We start from the raw sequence: 17977 nt of genomic DNA on the forward strand, positions 1-17977 counted from the left end.
CAATTGATTACAATCATCTTTGTAATAGCCCTTATCATATTTTGAAGATTATTATCAGGTCTTCCCCCAGTCTTCTTTTCTCAAGACTAAACACGCCCAGTTTTTTTAACCTTTCCTAATAGGTCAGGTTTTCTAAACTTTTTATTATTTTTATTGCTGTCCTCTGGAACTCTCTCCAGTTTGTTCACATCTTTCATAAAGTGTGAAACCCAGAACTGGACACTGTACTCTAGCTGAGGCCTCAGCAGTGCCAAGTAGAATGGGACAATTACCTCCCATGTCTTATATACAATACTCCTATTAATACACCCAAGAATGGTATTAGCCTTTTTCACAACTGCATCATAATGTTGACTCGTATTCAATTTGTGATCCACTATAACCCCTTATCTCTTTCAGCAGTTCAGCACCTAGCCAGTTATTCTTCATTTTTTAGTTGTGCATATGATTTATTCTTCCATTGCACCTGTCTTCATTGAAGTTCATTTTGTTGTTTTCAGATCAATTCTCCAATTTGTGAAGGTTGGTTTGAATTCTAATCCTGTCCTTCAAAGTGCAACCCCTCCCATCTTTAGGTCATCTGCAAATTTTATAAGTATAATCTCCACTTCATTATCCAGGTCATTAATGAAAATATTCAATAGCATCAGACTCAGGTCTGACCTCTGCAGGACCACACTAGATACGCCCTCCCAGTTTGATGACAAACTATTGATGACTACTCTTTGAGTACGGTCTTTCAGGCAGTTGTGCACCCATCTTAGAGTAATTTAGTCTAGACCACATTTCCATAATTTGTTTATGAGAATGTCATGTGGTACTCTGTCAAAAGCCTTAGTAAGATCAAGATATATGACATCCATTGCTTCCCTAATACATTAGACCAGTAACCCTGTCAAAGAATGAAATTAGGTTGGTTTGGCATGATTTGTTGTTGAGAAATTCATGCTGGCTATTCCTTATATCCCTATTATTCTCTAGATACTTACAACTTGATTGTTTAATAATTTGTTCCAGGATCTTTCCAGGAATTGAAGTTAGGCAGAATGCTCTATAATTCCCTGGATATTTTTGTCCCACTTTTTAAAGATAGGTACTATGTTTGCCCTTCTCCAGTGCTCTGGGGCTTTTCCCATCATCCATGAGTTTTCAAAGATAATTACTAATAGTTCCGAACTTGCTTCAGTTAGTTCTTTAAATACCCTAGGGTGAATTTCATCAGGCCCTGCTGATTTGAATACATCTATCCCACCTAAATATTCTTGAATCTGTTCTTTTCCTATTTTGGTTTGTAGTGCTTCCCTCTTGCTGTTACTATTAATTGTGTTAAGTATCTGGTTACCATTAAATCTTCTAATGAAGACTGAAGCAAAATAGGCATTAAACACCTCAGTTTTCTTGGTGTCATTTGTTATTAGTTTTCCTTCACTGCTAAGTAGAGAACCTACACTTTCCTTCATCTTTCTCTTGCTCTCAATGTATTTAAACAGCCTTTTCTTATTGCCTTTGTCCCTTGCTACATGTATCTCATTCTGTGCCTTAGCTTTTTTGATTTAGTCCCTGCTGCTTTTGTACTCCTCAGCAATTTGTCCATGTTTTCATTATTTGTAAGACTCCTTTTTGATTTTCAGGTCATTAAAGAGTTCCTAGTAGAGTTGTATTGGCCTCTTTCTATTCTTCCTATATTTCCTTCACATTGAGATAGTTTGCCCTTGTGCCTTTAATATTGTTTCCTATTGTTGCCAACTTTCCTGAACTCCTTTTTCTCTTAGATTTTCTTCCTATGGGACATTACTTACTATTTTTCAGAGGTGTTTTTTTTTTTTTAAGTCCATTGTTGTTCTTCTGATGCTCTCACTCCTTCCTTTTCTTAGAATCATGAAATCGATCATTTCATGATCACTTTCACCAAAAGTTTAATCTTTTAGGGTCCTATGAATCTAGAAACTTGTCTGTGTATGTATCCCTTCAATTACTAGTGAGAAATGCAAGATATTCACAAGAGTACCTGAGATGACTAGACCATGGCCTTCACAATCACACGTGCACATATGATTTACACTTAGAAAGTTAATCTACATTTCTCTTCCCTGCATTGAGCTCCTCTTCCAATTTGTATGTGACATGTAATTATGTGTGTCTCAACCGCATCTTCATAGTTTATTTTTCCAACATGTTTTGTGTGGTGTACATATTGAATGCAGATTTAAAGGGTGTCCCAGAATGCTTTATACTGCAGCCAAATGTATAATCTCTAAATCCACTAAATAACACCCTCCATGCTGGATAAGAAATGGGACATTTTGAGAGTGATCAGGCTCTGTGATCTTTTCTTTTACAGGGGTCAGAACCGAGATATTAGGCATATATTTTCTCTGTGTATACAGTGTATGATAGCTTGTTTGGCTGTTTGTCCATGACATTATACCATTTGCTGACTCGTATTTTCACCACTAGAGCTTAAATATACAAATAAATCAAGGAAGCAGACAGAAAGGAAGAGGGGGAGAAGCCGAAGATTAGAGGATGATAAAGAGAAGGGCAACCTACTCCTCATTCAACAATGAGATGCCCATAGGACAGCAGCTGAGGGAGGGGCAGGGGAATGGAAGAGTGACAAATTGCAAGTGAGAAAAAGGGAGAGCTGCTGTAATATAAAAATTCCACCAGCCCAATAATCTTTCGTACGTGCTCTGATAAATATTTCAAATGTGACATTTCAGGGGCACTTAATGATGCACATCTACTTGCATGGGGTGGGAGCGGGGACTCAAATAAGGAGACACATGTAAGTGCAGTGCTATCTAAGGCCCTCTCAGTACTCTTTCTTATACTTGTTTTCCCCATCTGTTTATTATTTATTTATTCTTGGTAATACCCACCAGATGCTGGGTTCTTTCAGAACACAGATGGCTGCGGCTCACACCCTGCCCTGAGGAGCTCACCAACCTGCAAGGCTTAGTGTTGGTGTTTGTTGATTCATTTATTTTTTTGCAATTATTTTAAAAATAGCATGTAGAAAAATTCTTTCCAGCCTTTTAAAACACACTGAAATAGGTCTGACAAGGACAGCTTTGTAGCCTTCGGTACTCTTTCATAACCTTCGTCCTTGAAATGAAGGGACTAAACAGGATTATTTTAAGGTTATTTCCTTTAGCAAGACTTTTGCTTACAAACTGCAAATCATGAGATCTTTAACCACAGTTTTATTCTGTTGGGTAAATCCCTAGACTGATCAGAAGAGAAGCATCTTAGATAGTATCATTTTCACTTCTTGCACACATTGGTCATAGTTACTAAGAAAATTTAAACAAAGTATTTTCAAAGTGTTACTGAGTAGGAGTGGTTTCAAAGGAATTCCTCATCCTTTATATTGACTTTTCTTTTCTGCATCTATATATTACAGCTGAACCCATTTAAGGTTCACTAATCCTGGGAGACCTGTTTGGAGTACGATTCGGAGGATGTGTCAAAAAACCCCCAACTGAGTGAAAAATCAAGCAAAAAGTATAGCAAACAAATGTAAACTGGAACCTTGTTAATTTGCATTTATAGGGGGAGAAAAGCCATTATGGATTGAGGACATTTGCTCATTAACACGTGCTGGGGTTGAGGAAGAGTACCAACCCTAGGAGTGTCCTTGCTCTGTGTCATAGCATTACTGGGTCCCAAGAGGGTATGGCTAGATGATGGCGGTGTTTCCGTGTTTTTCTGTGCACATGACCAAAAGCAGTTCACAAGTTACTAGGCAGTTCCTCCTAGGCTCCAGAACTCCTTTGTGAAGCAAGTCTAACCATTTCTCCTACATTAAGTGTTTTGTCTTTTGCTCTTTATACAAAAAATATGACATGTAGGAACCACACGGACACAGTGGGCTCCAAATAACCATTTTTACTGAATATACAGAATGTGCAAGGCTTAGCTGTCTCTCTCTCTCTCTCTCTCTCTATATATATATATACACATACACACACACACACACTGTTCTGGTTGGGCTCTGGAAGCTTCTAAAACATAGAACACAATGATCTCCACTAGAGGGCTCACAAGCTATTTAAAGGGATATTACCCTATTCTTATATACTACCTTAATTATTTGTGACAGGGAATGATCCTTGCGAGCTTCAGCATTAAGCCTTTAATCCAGACCATGTCGTATGCCAATGACAGGTCTACTAAGGATCTGCTGGTCTTAGATTATCTCTTGAATCCAACCTCAATATCCATTATAAGGGCCAGAACTTGGTTGCAACAACTGTGTTTAGGCCAGAATCCCACTTGTTCTTCAGTGATTACTGACTCAACAAGGGGACAGATTCTTCAGATGATATGTTTCCAGGAGTTTGTAGATAGTGCACAGGAGTGATATCAGCCTATAACTTCTGGGGTCATTGGTTGACTTGCCCAGTCACCTCCTGCCAGGATTTTGGGATGCATTCCATAGTTTTGGTGTACAGTTTTGCCAGCCATTGGAGTCCCCTTGGACCTAGTTGATGAAGAAATTCTGAGGGATACCATTTCCACTGGCTGCCTTCCCTTTCTTGATTGCAGCTAAACCCTCTTTCACTGCAACTGTACTGATGGTGTTGAGGTCTTGTGGAGGGATTGAGGTCATTGTCCAGTGTAGTTGACAATGGATCTCTTGCTTGGTGTTTTTGTTGAGTGGTCCTTTTGTGCTCTCCACCAATTTGGAGGCTAAGGAGTTGGGCCAGACTTTTGAGGTCTGATATTCTGTCAAATTAGCAGCTCCGAGACATCGTAGTAAGGCTCAGGCATGGCGACTAGAGTGTGTGAAGTTCAGACCTTCAATCTACAACTGGCATCTGGCTGAGTCTAGAGACTCTAACAGGGCCTTCGCAGCCTGTGGGCTGCCTGACTGGTTGTGCTGCCAGTGTAGGTCCTGGGTCTCTTTTATCCAGCAGGGAGTGTATTTTTCCCAGAAGCCCTAGGGGATACTTTTCTTGGTGGCAGCATTAAGGAGGCAACAAATTGATGATAATACTGGTGTCGCGGGGATTCAGATCACCACTTTTTCAACAACTTCCCTGTAGCAGTCCCAGTCGGCTTTGGCCAGGTTCCACCAGGAGAGTCATTTCCACAAAATCATGGGGATTTCGATGCCAACATGGGTGATGATGGGCTGAAGCTTGCAAGGATCATCCCCTGCCACAAAACACTGTGTCTGCTATGGATGATGCTGAGCAATAGGCTGCTATGTGTCTACTTGGGCAACAAAGTCAGTGTATCCTGGTTCCTCAACAATGGACTGCCACATGGCTCAGTACTTGCGCCGATGCTTTTCAATGTTTATATGAGTGACGTACCTCCAACAAAGTTGTGCAAATTTGCATATGCAGATTATCTTGCCCTGGCAATACAAGCAGCCACCTTCAGTGACATCAAATCCACCTTGAATGGGGACCTAAACACCATGGAGGAATATTTCTGGAAATGGAGGCTCAGGCCAAATCCTCATAAAACAACAGTCACTGTATTCCATCTTGATAACAGGAACACTAAGCGCACCCTGAAAGTGACCTTCTATGGCAATATTGTGTGACATGACCTCACTCCGACCTGTCTCAGAGTGAAGCTGGATTGCAGGCTAACCTTCCACGACCATCTGAAGAAGGTAGATACTAAGTCGAAGACAAGGGTCAACCTAGTCCAGAAACTGGCAAGCACAAGCTGCGGGGCATCAGTATCAGTGCTACGGACATCAACAATGATGGTCCTTGTGTACTCTGTAGCCGAGTACTGTGCACTGGTATGGACCAGAAGTAGCCATACTTGATTTGTTGATGTCCAACTGAATAGCGCAAAGCAGTGCATCATTGGAACCTTCAAGTCAATCCCAACAACCTTGACTGCCAGTGCTGTCGCACATTGCTCCCCCATCCATTCCTCACAATGCCACAACCCTTCGGGAATTCCAGAAGATTGTGGAAAACAAACATCTTCCCATCCACCAGGACCTTAACAACATCCCTTACGATTGCTTGAAGTCACGTAAGTCCTTTTGGTTCCATACGTTTAACCTTCGACAATGCAACTTCAAACCTGATGAAGCTTATGAGAAGCTACAAATAAACACCCCGTAAAAGACCCAACACAAAAGATCCTTGGCTTCGATCTCCCGCAAAGCTTATGGGCATGCATATAAACCATATGCACATAAACCATGGCAGATGCAGATACTTGCTGCACAAATGGAAATTAAAGACTGCTTTCACCATCTATCTTCACAATGGTTCTAGTAGATTATGGCTGCAAAGACACTGATTGTGTCATTTTTTTCCTTTTTCCCTTGGGGGGAGCAATTTTTCTAGGAAACAGTTCAGTCACCTGAGATGCCCAAAAACTTTCTCTGACTGTCACTGTAACATCCAAGCTGATGCTCACCATTGGCAAAAATAAAACTGCACCCCAGTCCTTATATGCATTGATATCACAGAATTATTTGGATGGCCACTATTCGCGGGTGATATTTCTTTTTATCTGTTTAAAATTAAAATATTACAGTAGTCAAGCACCACAAATGGCCTGAGGCTCCTTACAGGGCGTATAGCTGTACATAATGGGCCTGATTCACATCTCACTTCTACTGCTTTTACATTTGTGCTCAGTGGACCATTGACCTCAGTGGAGCTTCTCCAGATTTACCTAAGTGTGTGTAAAAGGAGAATCAGACTTTGTGTTTACAGAAGCTACTGTATGAGTCACCCTTGCTTAATTAGTCTTTAGTAAGCCTCTTAACATTGCAGTGATTTGATTAAGCAACACTAGCCACTGTGTTTCTAGTCACTGTGAAGTTGCCATTCATCCTGCGAGGGATCTGAGATGTTCTATATTAAATGCTAAAGAATTGCTCAAAAGCAAGAATGTAACTTAATAGATGTTGGCAATGCACATATAACTTCATCATCCTGCTTGTCTTAAGAGTAATGGAACCAAACGTGACAGGAGGAAACATGAACCAAAATTAGTTTGCTTGATGTTATAAAAATAATTTTTTTCAAAAAGTAAACATAAATCACAAAGTGTTTCTGCCAGATTATTTTGCTTCATTTATATTGCACCTTGCTTTATATTTTCCTTATTGTTTTTTTTATTAATAGAACAGGAAACTGAGTTTCATAATGTGCTTTAGTTCCCTTTATTGCTCAATAAATTAAGTTACAGTGACCTTACTTGGTAGCACCTTCTAACAAGCGTACCTATGTAACTAAAATACTTTAGCAATGATGGTTGCCAAGCCACATTTCAGATAATTGAATGAAAGAAGCACGGACTTCTTGAAAGCCTTCTTCATGTTTGTAGGTCACTTGTCACTTCGGTAAACTCTGAAGCAGTATTGTACATGCACCAGTCTCTGTGTTTACAACCTTGTTGACTAGCTGATCATGTCAGAGGCACTTCACAGCATGCCTTAGTTTGCTAAGGATAAATGTTGTTAGCTTTAATTCCTGGAAAAATTCAGTGCTTCAGAATCATTTCACTGCAGGACACTGGATAATAGCTAACATTTCATAAGTGCAAAGCTCCAGAGGGTTTCGCTTTTTCATTAGATAGTTCTAACTTATTATAATGTCTGAGCAATTGGACAAGCTGGCAACAGAGAGAAGCTGGGGGTGTAGAGCAGTCTAATGAAAACCTCATAAAAGTTAAGAGTTGTTCCTTACATTCAAGATTACATGGGAAGTATTACATGATCTATGCCACTGCTGCAACAAGCTCACTCCATTTCAACCAAGAAACTGCTGAAAAAGCCACATGTCAGCAAAATACATAATCTTGGCCTTTTTTTTTTTTTTTAATTTGTCCTGAATTTGACAGGTTTTTCAAATGCAGCATGGGAGCTGTTTTTAGCCTAAGTACAGGGTATTTTTAATATAAGTACCTGACCTTACAATGAGAGAGGAAAGAAAGATGGATATGGTATGTGGCATTTTATGCCTGGGAACATAAACTGACTTAAGTCTTTAGGCCTTTATTTTTAAAAAGTTCATATTTCCGCTATAGTTCTGGGGAATAAAAACCTTTCTTGTTTTGCATTGCTGTGCTTAGGGTAGGTATGCTGTTTATTTTGGGTGTAACATTTGCTTGAGAAACTAAAGAAAAGTACTAACTTACCAAGTTCAGTCTGAGTTATAATGGCAGAAGTTTACGTTGTTCGGTGCAAAAGAGAAAAAGAACTCTTGTACATTTATCAATGCAACTTCTGTTATAAATTGTAAAGTGCATTAATATATTATTTAATAAAACACAAAGCCCTTTTTGAAGTCAACAATGAAAATGTTCAGGACATGGCATCTCCTATTGAGTGTGTTTTTGTTAGCCAGAAATTCTAATAATAGGAGCTAAATATAAAATCTGGATTGGTACCAGCAGAGATGGTTAGATAGACTGGTCTTTAACATGCAGAAGCTGGCAGTCAGTGGTAAGTTACTATTAATTGTATACAACTAAATTCTGCTTGCTGTTATGCAGGGGAAATTACAAGTAATTCAATTAATCAGTAGAGTTATTCCACATTTATGCTAGTTTAAATGGAAGAAGAGTTTAACCCATAATATTTTAGTATATTGGATAAAAATTTTGAACTACTATTGTGGCCTTGCTAAACCTTACTCTACACAGCATATGTAACAGCAATTCTGAGATTGAGATTTGACAGTTTTACTGGTAAATTTATTTTCAGGATATTTTTATCAACAGCCTCCTCAAGGTAAGTGTACCATTTTAGAGATTTTTATTAATAATAATATTTCGGTTATAAAACGTAAATCCGTCTATGCTATTGAGCTGCCAGTTTCCTCTTTACAGCACTCACACACTGATTTTGAAAACAGATCTAAGAAAACCTATTGGATGAATTTTTAATCCTACAGATTAAGGCTGTGTGTGTGTGTGCACACGCGCGTACCTCTGTTGTCGTAACCAATGTTAACAGTTGTCTGAGCAACAGGGAATGAAATTGTTATACATCCATCATATCATATGTCAACCTCAGGTCATTGTTAAAAATGAAATTTGTACTGTAGATGTAAAGCAATAAAAACCTTAATGGAATACTCAGGGATAATATTTTTTTAAAAATAACTTAGATGGAAGTCACCTTGAGCACACACAGACTTGTAGAATTCTGCATTCAGAGACTGAATAAGTTCTTTTTCATTGGATTTTGTAGACAGACAGATCTTGATGTTCCTATGACATTTTCAATGTAATAATGATATATTTATTTTATTTTTACAGACAAGGAGCCCAAAGCTTTCTCCAAGCCCACAGCCCAATTTGGGAGACCAGGCAGAACACCTGTCCGAAGCATCTGCTGATTCTTTAGAAGCCATGTCTGAGGGAGATTCTCCAACTCCTTTTGCCAGAGGCAGCCGTACACGAGCAAGCCTTCCAGTGGTGAGGTCAGCGAACCAAACAAAAGAGAGATCTCTAGGTAAAGTATCTTCCACAATCCTTCAGTATTCTGCTCTTGGCCTGTAATTTTGACATCATGCTCTCTGCATATAAAAATTAGTCTTTACAATGTTTTGAGGTTAACAAAATATGAACATTTACAGCACATTATTGTTACTGCCTGTCACAGGGAGACCGGATCCTTTAAGGGAAGATTGGGGGGGGGAGGGGGGACAGGCAGCTGCACCTGTGCCCTAATTTATTTGCTGCTTCCTGGCCTGAGGAGGTGAGACTCAACAGGGTCAGTTGGTAGTGAATGGACTGACAAAACTCAGTGTGGAAAGTGGTACCACAAGGAGTAGGTAGGCTCTTGTGGAAAGCTCTCAGCCGGGGCTTGCAGGAGGCGGGGTACTGCTGAAGGACCAGCCTGGGGCCCCAGTGCTCTATACCGGAGCAGGGAGGGAAGGACACAAGGAACAGATCCCAGAAGGGGCTGAGAACAGTATTCCAGGGAAACCACCCTGGGGGCTGAGTGCTCTATCCCAGAGCCAGAAAGACTCTGAAAGGTAGCCCACAGAGCAAACTGAAGGGAACTCCCCAAAGGGCAAAAGAACCTTTCTGTTCATTGGAACTTTTTAGTCTTGCTACCCTGGGTTGGAGGGCTGGTGTATGGAGAGCCGAGGAGACCCTCCTTGATGAAGGAGACAAGGAGCACTAGCAGTGCCACACTCGGCCAGCAGGGGGTGCGATCGGACAGCACTCCTCCCTGAATGCCAGTTTATTCTGTTCAGATTAGTTCAGTGTGGAGTACTGGATGGCACAGGGAACTGGTAGTGATTTTATTGTTGCAGCCTCCAGAAGCTTGCTAGACACTTTGCAGACAAAAAGACCGATGTGGACCCTACCCTGAAGAGTTGATTAGCAATTTTAGCCCAGTACTACAAGTATATATTACCAAGTATTATTCTTACTATGTGGTAGTGAACACTACGCTAAGTAATAAGTGTTTGTAAGATGGGACCTTAATTTTGGCCATGAGCTACAGAGTCCTTTATCTCTATATTAGCATTCAAATCCAGCCCAAGTTTGTAATAACCAAAAATTATTAATGTTTGACTACTGAATGGTGGTCTTGTGAATTCCTACTCAAAAGGAGTGGTATTTACTTTACTGCTGGCAGCCTTTTTTTGGCAGCCTTTGTAAAGAGAGTAGGGATTTGAATGGGCATAGTGACTGAACTACCTTAATTTTTCCAGGCAGTGCCTTCAGATTTGTGCCTTCAACAGCAATTCTGCCTCTCACCCCAGAAGGGGCTCTTCGCAGGGGAATCTGCTCCTGTTACTACAGTTTGAATTCCAACACCTGAGGTTGAATTTAGCACACAAAATTCATTTAAAACTAGAATTGGTTTTGTAATAGATTTTACATTTCTTAGAGAGATTCTCTTCCCAACAGATTGATGGCACAGATAGAAACTAGTTTTTTGAGGAATAAAGCCATAGGGCAGGTAGATTGCTGTTAGAAGTCAGCATAACTTTCATACAGATTGCTGAGAGAGGCATGTTTCTCAGTGGTAATAAACTGAAATGTTGCTTCTTTTCTGTAGGATCTCATTTCCCTACATTCAGAATGACATAAACCAAAGGCTGCACCATAAATCACACAGAGCTCATAAACTAATCATAGCGGTTTATTTATTCCTCAATGATCCAAGGCAATTTCTGTCAAGAGTGTTTTGATATCTGACAAACAGAACAAATTAAAAAGAAAAAGAAAAAACAGAACTGAAAAGGGTTCTCTAAGCCAGCATGCATTCGCAGTGCTAAAAAGGGCAGCACACAAATTTGGGGATGGGGGGGGAGAGTCAGGAGACAGACTCCAGAAGTAGCTTCATCCAAACCACCTCAGCTGGAAGAGACAGGTTGGTCTGATGCAGGACACATTGAAGGGAGAGCCTGGAATTTCCACCCAACACAATGATATCTTGTTTAAAAACTGTTTTTAAGAGCATGCTCATATGTTTATGTATTTTTACTACACATATGGAGAATCCGCTTCTGCCCAGTTGTCAATGCTATCTAGTGAGTCCTCAGGCCAAAAGCATGGCTCAAGTTTATTGGAACATGTACATTTACTAAGGCTGTCAAACGATTAAAAAAATGAATTGCGATTAATCACGAGATTAAAAGAATGTCATGATTAATCGCACTGTTAAACAATAATAGAATATCATTTTGGATGTTTTCTACATTTTCAAATATATTGATTTCAATTACAGCACAGAATGCAAAGTGTACAGTACTCAATTTGTATTATTTTTTATGATAAACATTTATGTGCCTGATATTCTAAACATTCGTATGCTCCTTATGCTTTGACCACCATTCCAGAGGACGTGCTTCCATGCTGATGAGGGGTTCTGCTTGATAATGATCAAAAGCAGTGCAGACTGACACTTGTTCATTTTCATCATTTTGAGTCAGGTGCCACCAACAGAAGGTTGAGTTTCGTTTTTGGTGGTTTGGCCTCTGTACTTTCCACATAGGAGTGTTGCTCTTTTAAAACTTCTGACAACATGTTCCACACCTCGTCCCTTTCAGATTTTGGAAGGCACTTCAGATTTTTAAACTTTGGCTTGAGTGCTGTAGCTATTTTTAGAAATCTCATATTGGTACCTACTTTGAGTTTTGTAAAATCTGCAGTGAAAGTGTTCTTAAACTGAACATGTGCTGGGTCATCATCTGAGACTGCCAGAACATGAAATATATGGTAGAATGTGGGTAAAACTACAGAGCAGGAGACATACAATTCTCTCCCAAGGAGTTCAGTCCCAAATTTATTTTTTTAACGTGTGTCATCAGCATGGAAGCATGTCCTCTGGAATGGTGGCTGAAGCATGAAGGGGCATGCAAATGTATAGCATGTCTGGCACGTAAATACCTTGCAATGCCAGCTACAACAGTGCCATGCGAACGCCTGTTCTCGCTTTCAGTTGACATTGTAAATCAGATGTGGGCAGCACTATCTCCCATAAAAGTAAACAAATTTGTTTGTCTTAGCAATTGGCTGAACAAGAAGTACGACTGAGTGGACTTTTAAGCTCTAAGTTTTACATTGATTTGTTTCAGTGCAGTTATGTAACAAAAAAAAATTCTGTGTTTGTAAGTTGCATTTTCATGATAAGGAGATTGCACTACAGTACTTGTATGAGGTGAATTGAAAAATACTATTTATTTTGTTTCTTTTCTATGGTGCAAATATTTGTTATAAAATAATGTAAAGTGAGCACTGTACACTTTATAATGTGTATTGTTACTGAAATCAATATATTTGAAAATGTAACCTTATATTTACTGTATGTTATGTAGAGTACATTGGAACTTAGTAGGGATATAATACTGTGGGAACTCTGTACGTCTTTCTTCTGACTTACAATATATTTAACATTCACTGTGTGTGCTTATCAGTAACCTGATTTGGCTATTCAGGGATCCTTGTTAAAGTACACACATACACACAGACCAGTCATTTCAAAACATATCAGAAATCATCCATTCTAGCTATGAGTTGTGGTCTCTGAACTAGGTAAAAAGCAATCAAAACCTTTTGGTCAACGGCATGGGCTGTTGTCTAGTGCACACAGACATTCTGTTCAATGCTTTTTTCTCCATAGGCCAAAATGTCATCCTTATTGGTTGGTAACAGATAAATCTGCCTCAGCCATTATTTAAAGAGTGGTTCTGCCTTATGTATCACAAGTTTTATGACAGAGAGAGCCTTATGAAAATTTAACAATGGATTATTTAACACTTAGACCATATGCGACATGTGGCCCACCAGGTTCTAGCAGTAGGCTCTCAAAAGCCACCACAAATTCCATCAGAATATGCTATTTAATTTCTCATTCAACATGTTTTATAATGGACGATCCCCTCAAACTCACGCTAAAGTAGAGAAAGCTGAATTGCATTTATTCTTACATCAACTTGTCTTTCATACACCATAGACATCTAGATAGTCAAAAAACAGGCAAAAGATAGGAGTGAAGTGACATGATATGAAATAATTTAGATTTGAGACTGAAGCACCTTTGACATATTATAGTTTAAGATGTGAAATAAGGTTTTTTCTCGTACTGCAGATGGGGTAGAAGTGTTTACAAGTAACTAAACATGTAGCTCAAATTTGCCACAACACTTGGGAACAAACTTCTAAAGAAATAAATGAAAATACTTTGTTATCCCCTGAACTTGTCATTTCAGATTTCTTATTTTAGGAAATATTAATTGCATATATTTTATTTAAAGGTACTCTGTCCTAATCCTAAAATTGCCCAAAATTCTTCTTGTACATCTTCTTGTTACAGTAATACAGTGGACATTGTTGCCAATCCCTCCAATATTTTTCTTTAAAACTGTTGAGGACAGGTAAAGGAATCCCCAGGTTACCAAGCACCACGCAGAGAAAACAGTTTCTTAACTACTTACAAGTTTATTTGGGGCAAAGAGGGTGTGGGGTTTTACAAGGGAAAAGGAACATCACATATAACAGACTTATCTACTTTCCTAAATAGGGGGACTAAAGCAGATTAGAAGGATAACAAGACACAGGATACACTAATTAACGATTAGATGATTTCCAATAGTATAATTAATTAATGTTAATTATACCTGAAAACTATAACAAGCATGCTATTTAAAATCTTACCACCACGAGGAACAGGGTCATGACGCCTGGCCAATGGGGGGATACGAGAAACGCTCGGATTCAAGACCCGGACCGGTTACACTCGACTCGACTCTCGCCCAGTAGAAGACTCGGGGGCGGGAAGGGAGGCAGCAGCTTCAGGCGTGCAGTCTGGTGGGCCGACAGCTCTCTTCAGTCAGACCCACCGAGATGCAGCAGTGTTTATGCACTCGGGCTATGTGCAATATTCGTAACAGCTGATGGCTGTTGGGCTATGTGCTGTATTCGTAACAGCTAATGGCTGCTGGGCTATGTGCCGTATTCGTAACAGTTGATGGCTGCCCCTGGCTATTTGCAACGTCCCATTGTTTGCCATTGCAGACGTGCTATCTTAGGTGTGTCAGTAAAGGTCCCGATAAGGTCAGGTCTCAGGTCTACTGTAATTGCCGAGCGGGAGGGGCTGAGCGGGGGCGAGTGCCGGTCACTAGATATTATGTTGTCGCCACAAAAACCAATTTCACTAATGCCAAGGAATTAAAAAAGAAACTAAAACGAAGCTAAAAACAGTAAACATTGAGCTCAGTGTGCATACTAATACACTTCATGCAGCTTGAAGAGTGAAAAATACCTGGTCAATTTCTTTTTCCATTAGTAGGCTGCAATCCTGCAAAGGGATCTACATGAATTTAAAGATGGGCTGTAGTGCACCTGGGCCATCGTCCATTTTACATCCTGGTTCCTATACAGCAGCGTGATGCTGTTGGTTTTGTTTGCCTTTCTAGAATTGCAAGAGAATGTTTGCATTTTTAAAAAGCTTTTTTTCATTTACATTTTAAAAGGACATGAAAATATTTCTATTAATATGTTATATAAACACCTCTTCTTGCCCCTTTGCTTACTTAGATATTTTTTAACAAAACTTATATTTTAACCCTAAACTACTGAACACTGTTCCTTTAAGACACAGAAACAATGATCAATTATTATAGAGCTTGGGTTATAAGCCTAATAAACTTGACAGTGTTGTTTTAAAAATCTTATTCTCATAGATATTCATATTTTTCTAAGTCAAGTTGAGTCAGTTTCTTTTTTAAATTACAGACTGAATAAATGTCTATTAGGAGGCAGAGTGAGTGAGAATAGTGGCAATGCATTTTGTCTTAAACAGGCATCCTGTTTTTGTCAGTCAATACTAATGGTGACTGTGGGTCATTATGACATGCTAGGCTCCAATTCATGCCACGTTGAGCCAGCCCAGGAGACAGTACATTCCAGCTCTGTATCCATTTTAAATTTCAGCCATGGTTCTTGAAATTAAGGTCTTTCTTGTCTAAGACGTCTGTCAGGAATCAGCACATTTCTCATCAATATGCCACCTGAGGACAAAGTGTAGCATTAAAATGAATTAATCCTGCATGAGGGACAAAATAAAATGTATTTAAAAATATTTATTTGAAAGCTGGGATTTCTTCCAGCTTGAAAACTGGGGCGGGGGGTGGATCTAACAAAACTACCAGAACAAAAATCATCTGGAACCTGGATAGAGCTTGAAAGCTCTCAACAAACTTCACTTTCAATTTGCCTAAAGGAAATAAAAATTGACAAGTACACAATTGTATTATGCAACCTGTCAAAAACAGCAGTATGTGCATGTATGTGCAACGTCTCACTGATGCCATTGTTTTAATACTTCTCTAAAGAAATACAGATGGGCAAATATTGTTTGTGGTTTTCCAACGGTGAGACATGTGACTTTATCAGGTGCCAAGCAATTTCAGTCCTCATTGACTTCAGTAGCATCAGTGGGTGCCAGCACCATCTCAGAATCAGGCCATGAAGGCCTATCTCTGAGAAATGCTGCACACTTGCCACCTTTCACGAATGGCAATGGGAGTTGCAGGTGCTCAGTATTTCTCAGGACTGGGCTCTATAAAGAGAGCTGTATTAAAGCAGAATCCATGGCTCTGGATATCAGGTGGGGAAGGGGGTCCTAGGACACACAAAGGCTTGGATCTGAGGAGCCATTGGAGGGGGGACACTGACAGAGTGTTGGGGTCTGTCATGGGGACTTGGGAAGGGGGGGGAAGTAGTGATAGAAGAGGGTGTCAAAATCACCATTGTATAGCTGGCTCTTGGCCCTACTCTCACCTGACAGCACCTCCACTGAGTGCTGGTTGCAGTGTATAGGTACTCAAAAGAGGGGACAACTTCACACCCCCTCCATTCCTTTCTACCCAGCCCAGGGGACCCTCCCACTCCCTTCTCTTGGGCAGCCCTGCCGCAACAGACAGACCCAGCATGGCTCTGACTGAGTCTGGCCTTACCCTCTGGGATATTGTCATGTAAGGATATGAGGGATGAGCGAGTTCATCAAGCAGCAGCCAGCCAGCCTTCAAGGAAAGCTTTTCAGTAGGTGTACAATAGCTGGTGACATTCATGGCTCCCGGCTTCAGGAGAAGGAGCCAGAGCAGCTGAAGTGGGGCCATTCAGAGACGTTTCTTCAGTGAAATGTCTTTTAAAAACCCACCGATACTTACATTTGGGCCCTTATGCTGCAAACACATCAGCACATTGCATAACTTTATGTAAACAAGGTAAAGGGACTGGAGCCTGTGTGAGTAAACTGAGAGAAACAGGAAAAGGATGAGAGGACAGCCGGAGGGTCAGAGGGAAACCAGAACTGAGAGGAACCAAGAGCAAGTGGAGAGACAGAGACTGAGCAGGACAGACAAATGTGCAGAAAAGAGTCCCTTTAGTTTAAAGCTGGCTGGTTAAGTCAGTCCGTGTTTGATGGTGTGTTCCTGAGCATCTGTTCCTGTTTCTTCCTGACCATTGGTTCTAGTCATCTCCTATGACTGATCGATATGGTCCTGGAGATCCAGAACAGGAGAACCAAAGGCCTTCAGATCCAGTGAGTCTGATCTGAGGGGCACCACTGCAAGCAAGCATCACTGGAATTAAGGCCATCTCTTCAGGAAGTCACGAGAAACGCATTGGGCTCAAAGACTGACTTGGGTGTCAGAGAGCACCCAGTGAAGCAGCTGAGGAAATAGGAACCTTGAACTAGGAAAAATAAACCAGCCTATAAAATATTAGCCTGTGTATAGATATATTTCTGTATTTAGAGGTTATATTTAGGTAAGTACACACAGCAATAAGTCATAGTGTGTGTATATCTATATATATCCAAACATTTTACATTTTTTATTATATATATTCTTCATCTATTTAATGTTATTTAGGTAGGTAGAATCCAGTTGTATTTGTTCTGGTTTAAATAAAATCCTCGTTATGTTACTTTTTGACAACTAGTTGTATTATCTCAGCTACCATTAAATAATCTATTATCACCGTCTCACATCCCCTCAGCTCTCATCTGCTGAGTAAATTATACCACCACTGTGACAGACCATTATTAAATCTTTCCCAATGGTTTTGGGATGGGGTGACCCTCAGATATATGTCAAATTATAACCCTATAATCCTACTCTGAGAGGTCTGGTTAGCCTGTTTGGCATCACAAACAGGATTAGATTAGTTTAGGGTAGGGGACCTGAGTTGGGTATTGGGGTAACTTTATCTCTGGACTGGTGAAGGATATCCCTGAGGGTATGTCTACACTGAGGGCGGCAAAGTCACTGCCGTCAGATGGATCTTTCTGGATCAATTGAGCAGTCAGTGAAGACCCGCTCAATCAATAAGGAAGTCAACCAAGTAAAACCACCTCTTCAAGTGGCGTAGTGTAGTGAAGACACCGTGCAGGGCGGAAGTACAGCAGTCGACAGGAGTTATGCAAGCTACTCTGCGTAGGTTGCGTAACTCCCGTCGACTGCCACCGAATTTCCAGGTAAGTGTAGACCAGGCCTATGTCTACAGT

At 40.2% G+C, this 17977-nt stretch overlaps 1 protein-coding gene across 11 annotated transcripts in view; it reads left to right on the forward strand.

The window, feature by feature from the left end:
- The window catches only part of KIAA1217 (KIAA1217 ortholog), a 323146-nt gene that overhangs the window by 185791 nt on the left and 119378 nt on the right, over window positions 1–17977 (forward strand). For all 11 annotated transcript variants that reach the window (XR_010922379.1, XR_010922380.1, XM_067562372.1 and 8 more), the window contains one exon: window positions 9259–9454. Coding sequence is in view for 9 of the 11 variants with exons in the window: in XM_067562372.1 (XP_067418473.1) it covers window positions 9259–9454 (196 nt within the window). In the remaining 2 variants the exon portion in view is untranslated. The remainder of the gene's footprint in view (window positions 1–9258; window positions 9455–17977) is intronic.

Source organism: Emydura macquarii, unplaced genomic scaffold (assembly GCF_026122565.2).
Source record: "Emydura macquarii macquarii isolate MOO-44397 ecotype Brisbane River unplaced genomic scaffold, CSIRO-AGI_Emac_v2 contig_2422, whole genome shotgun sequence".
Classification (NCBI taxonomy): domain Eukaryota; kingdom Metazoa; phylum Chordata; order Testudines; family Chelidae; genus Emydura; species Emydura macquarii.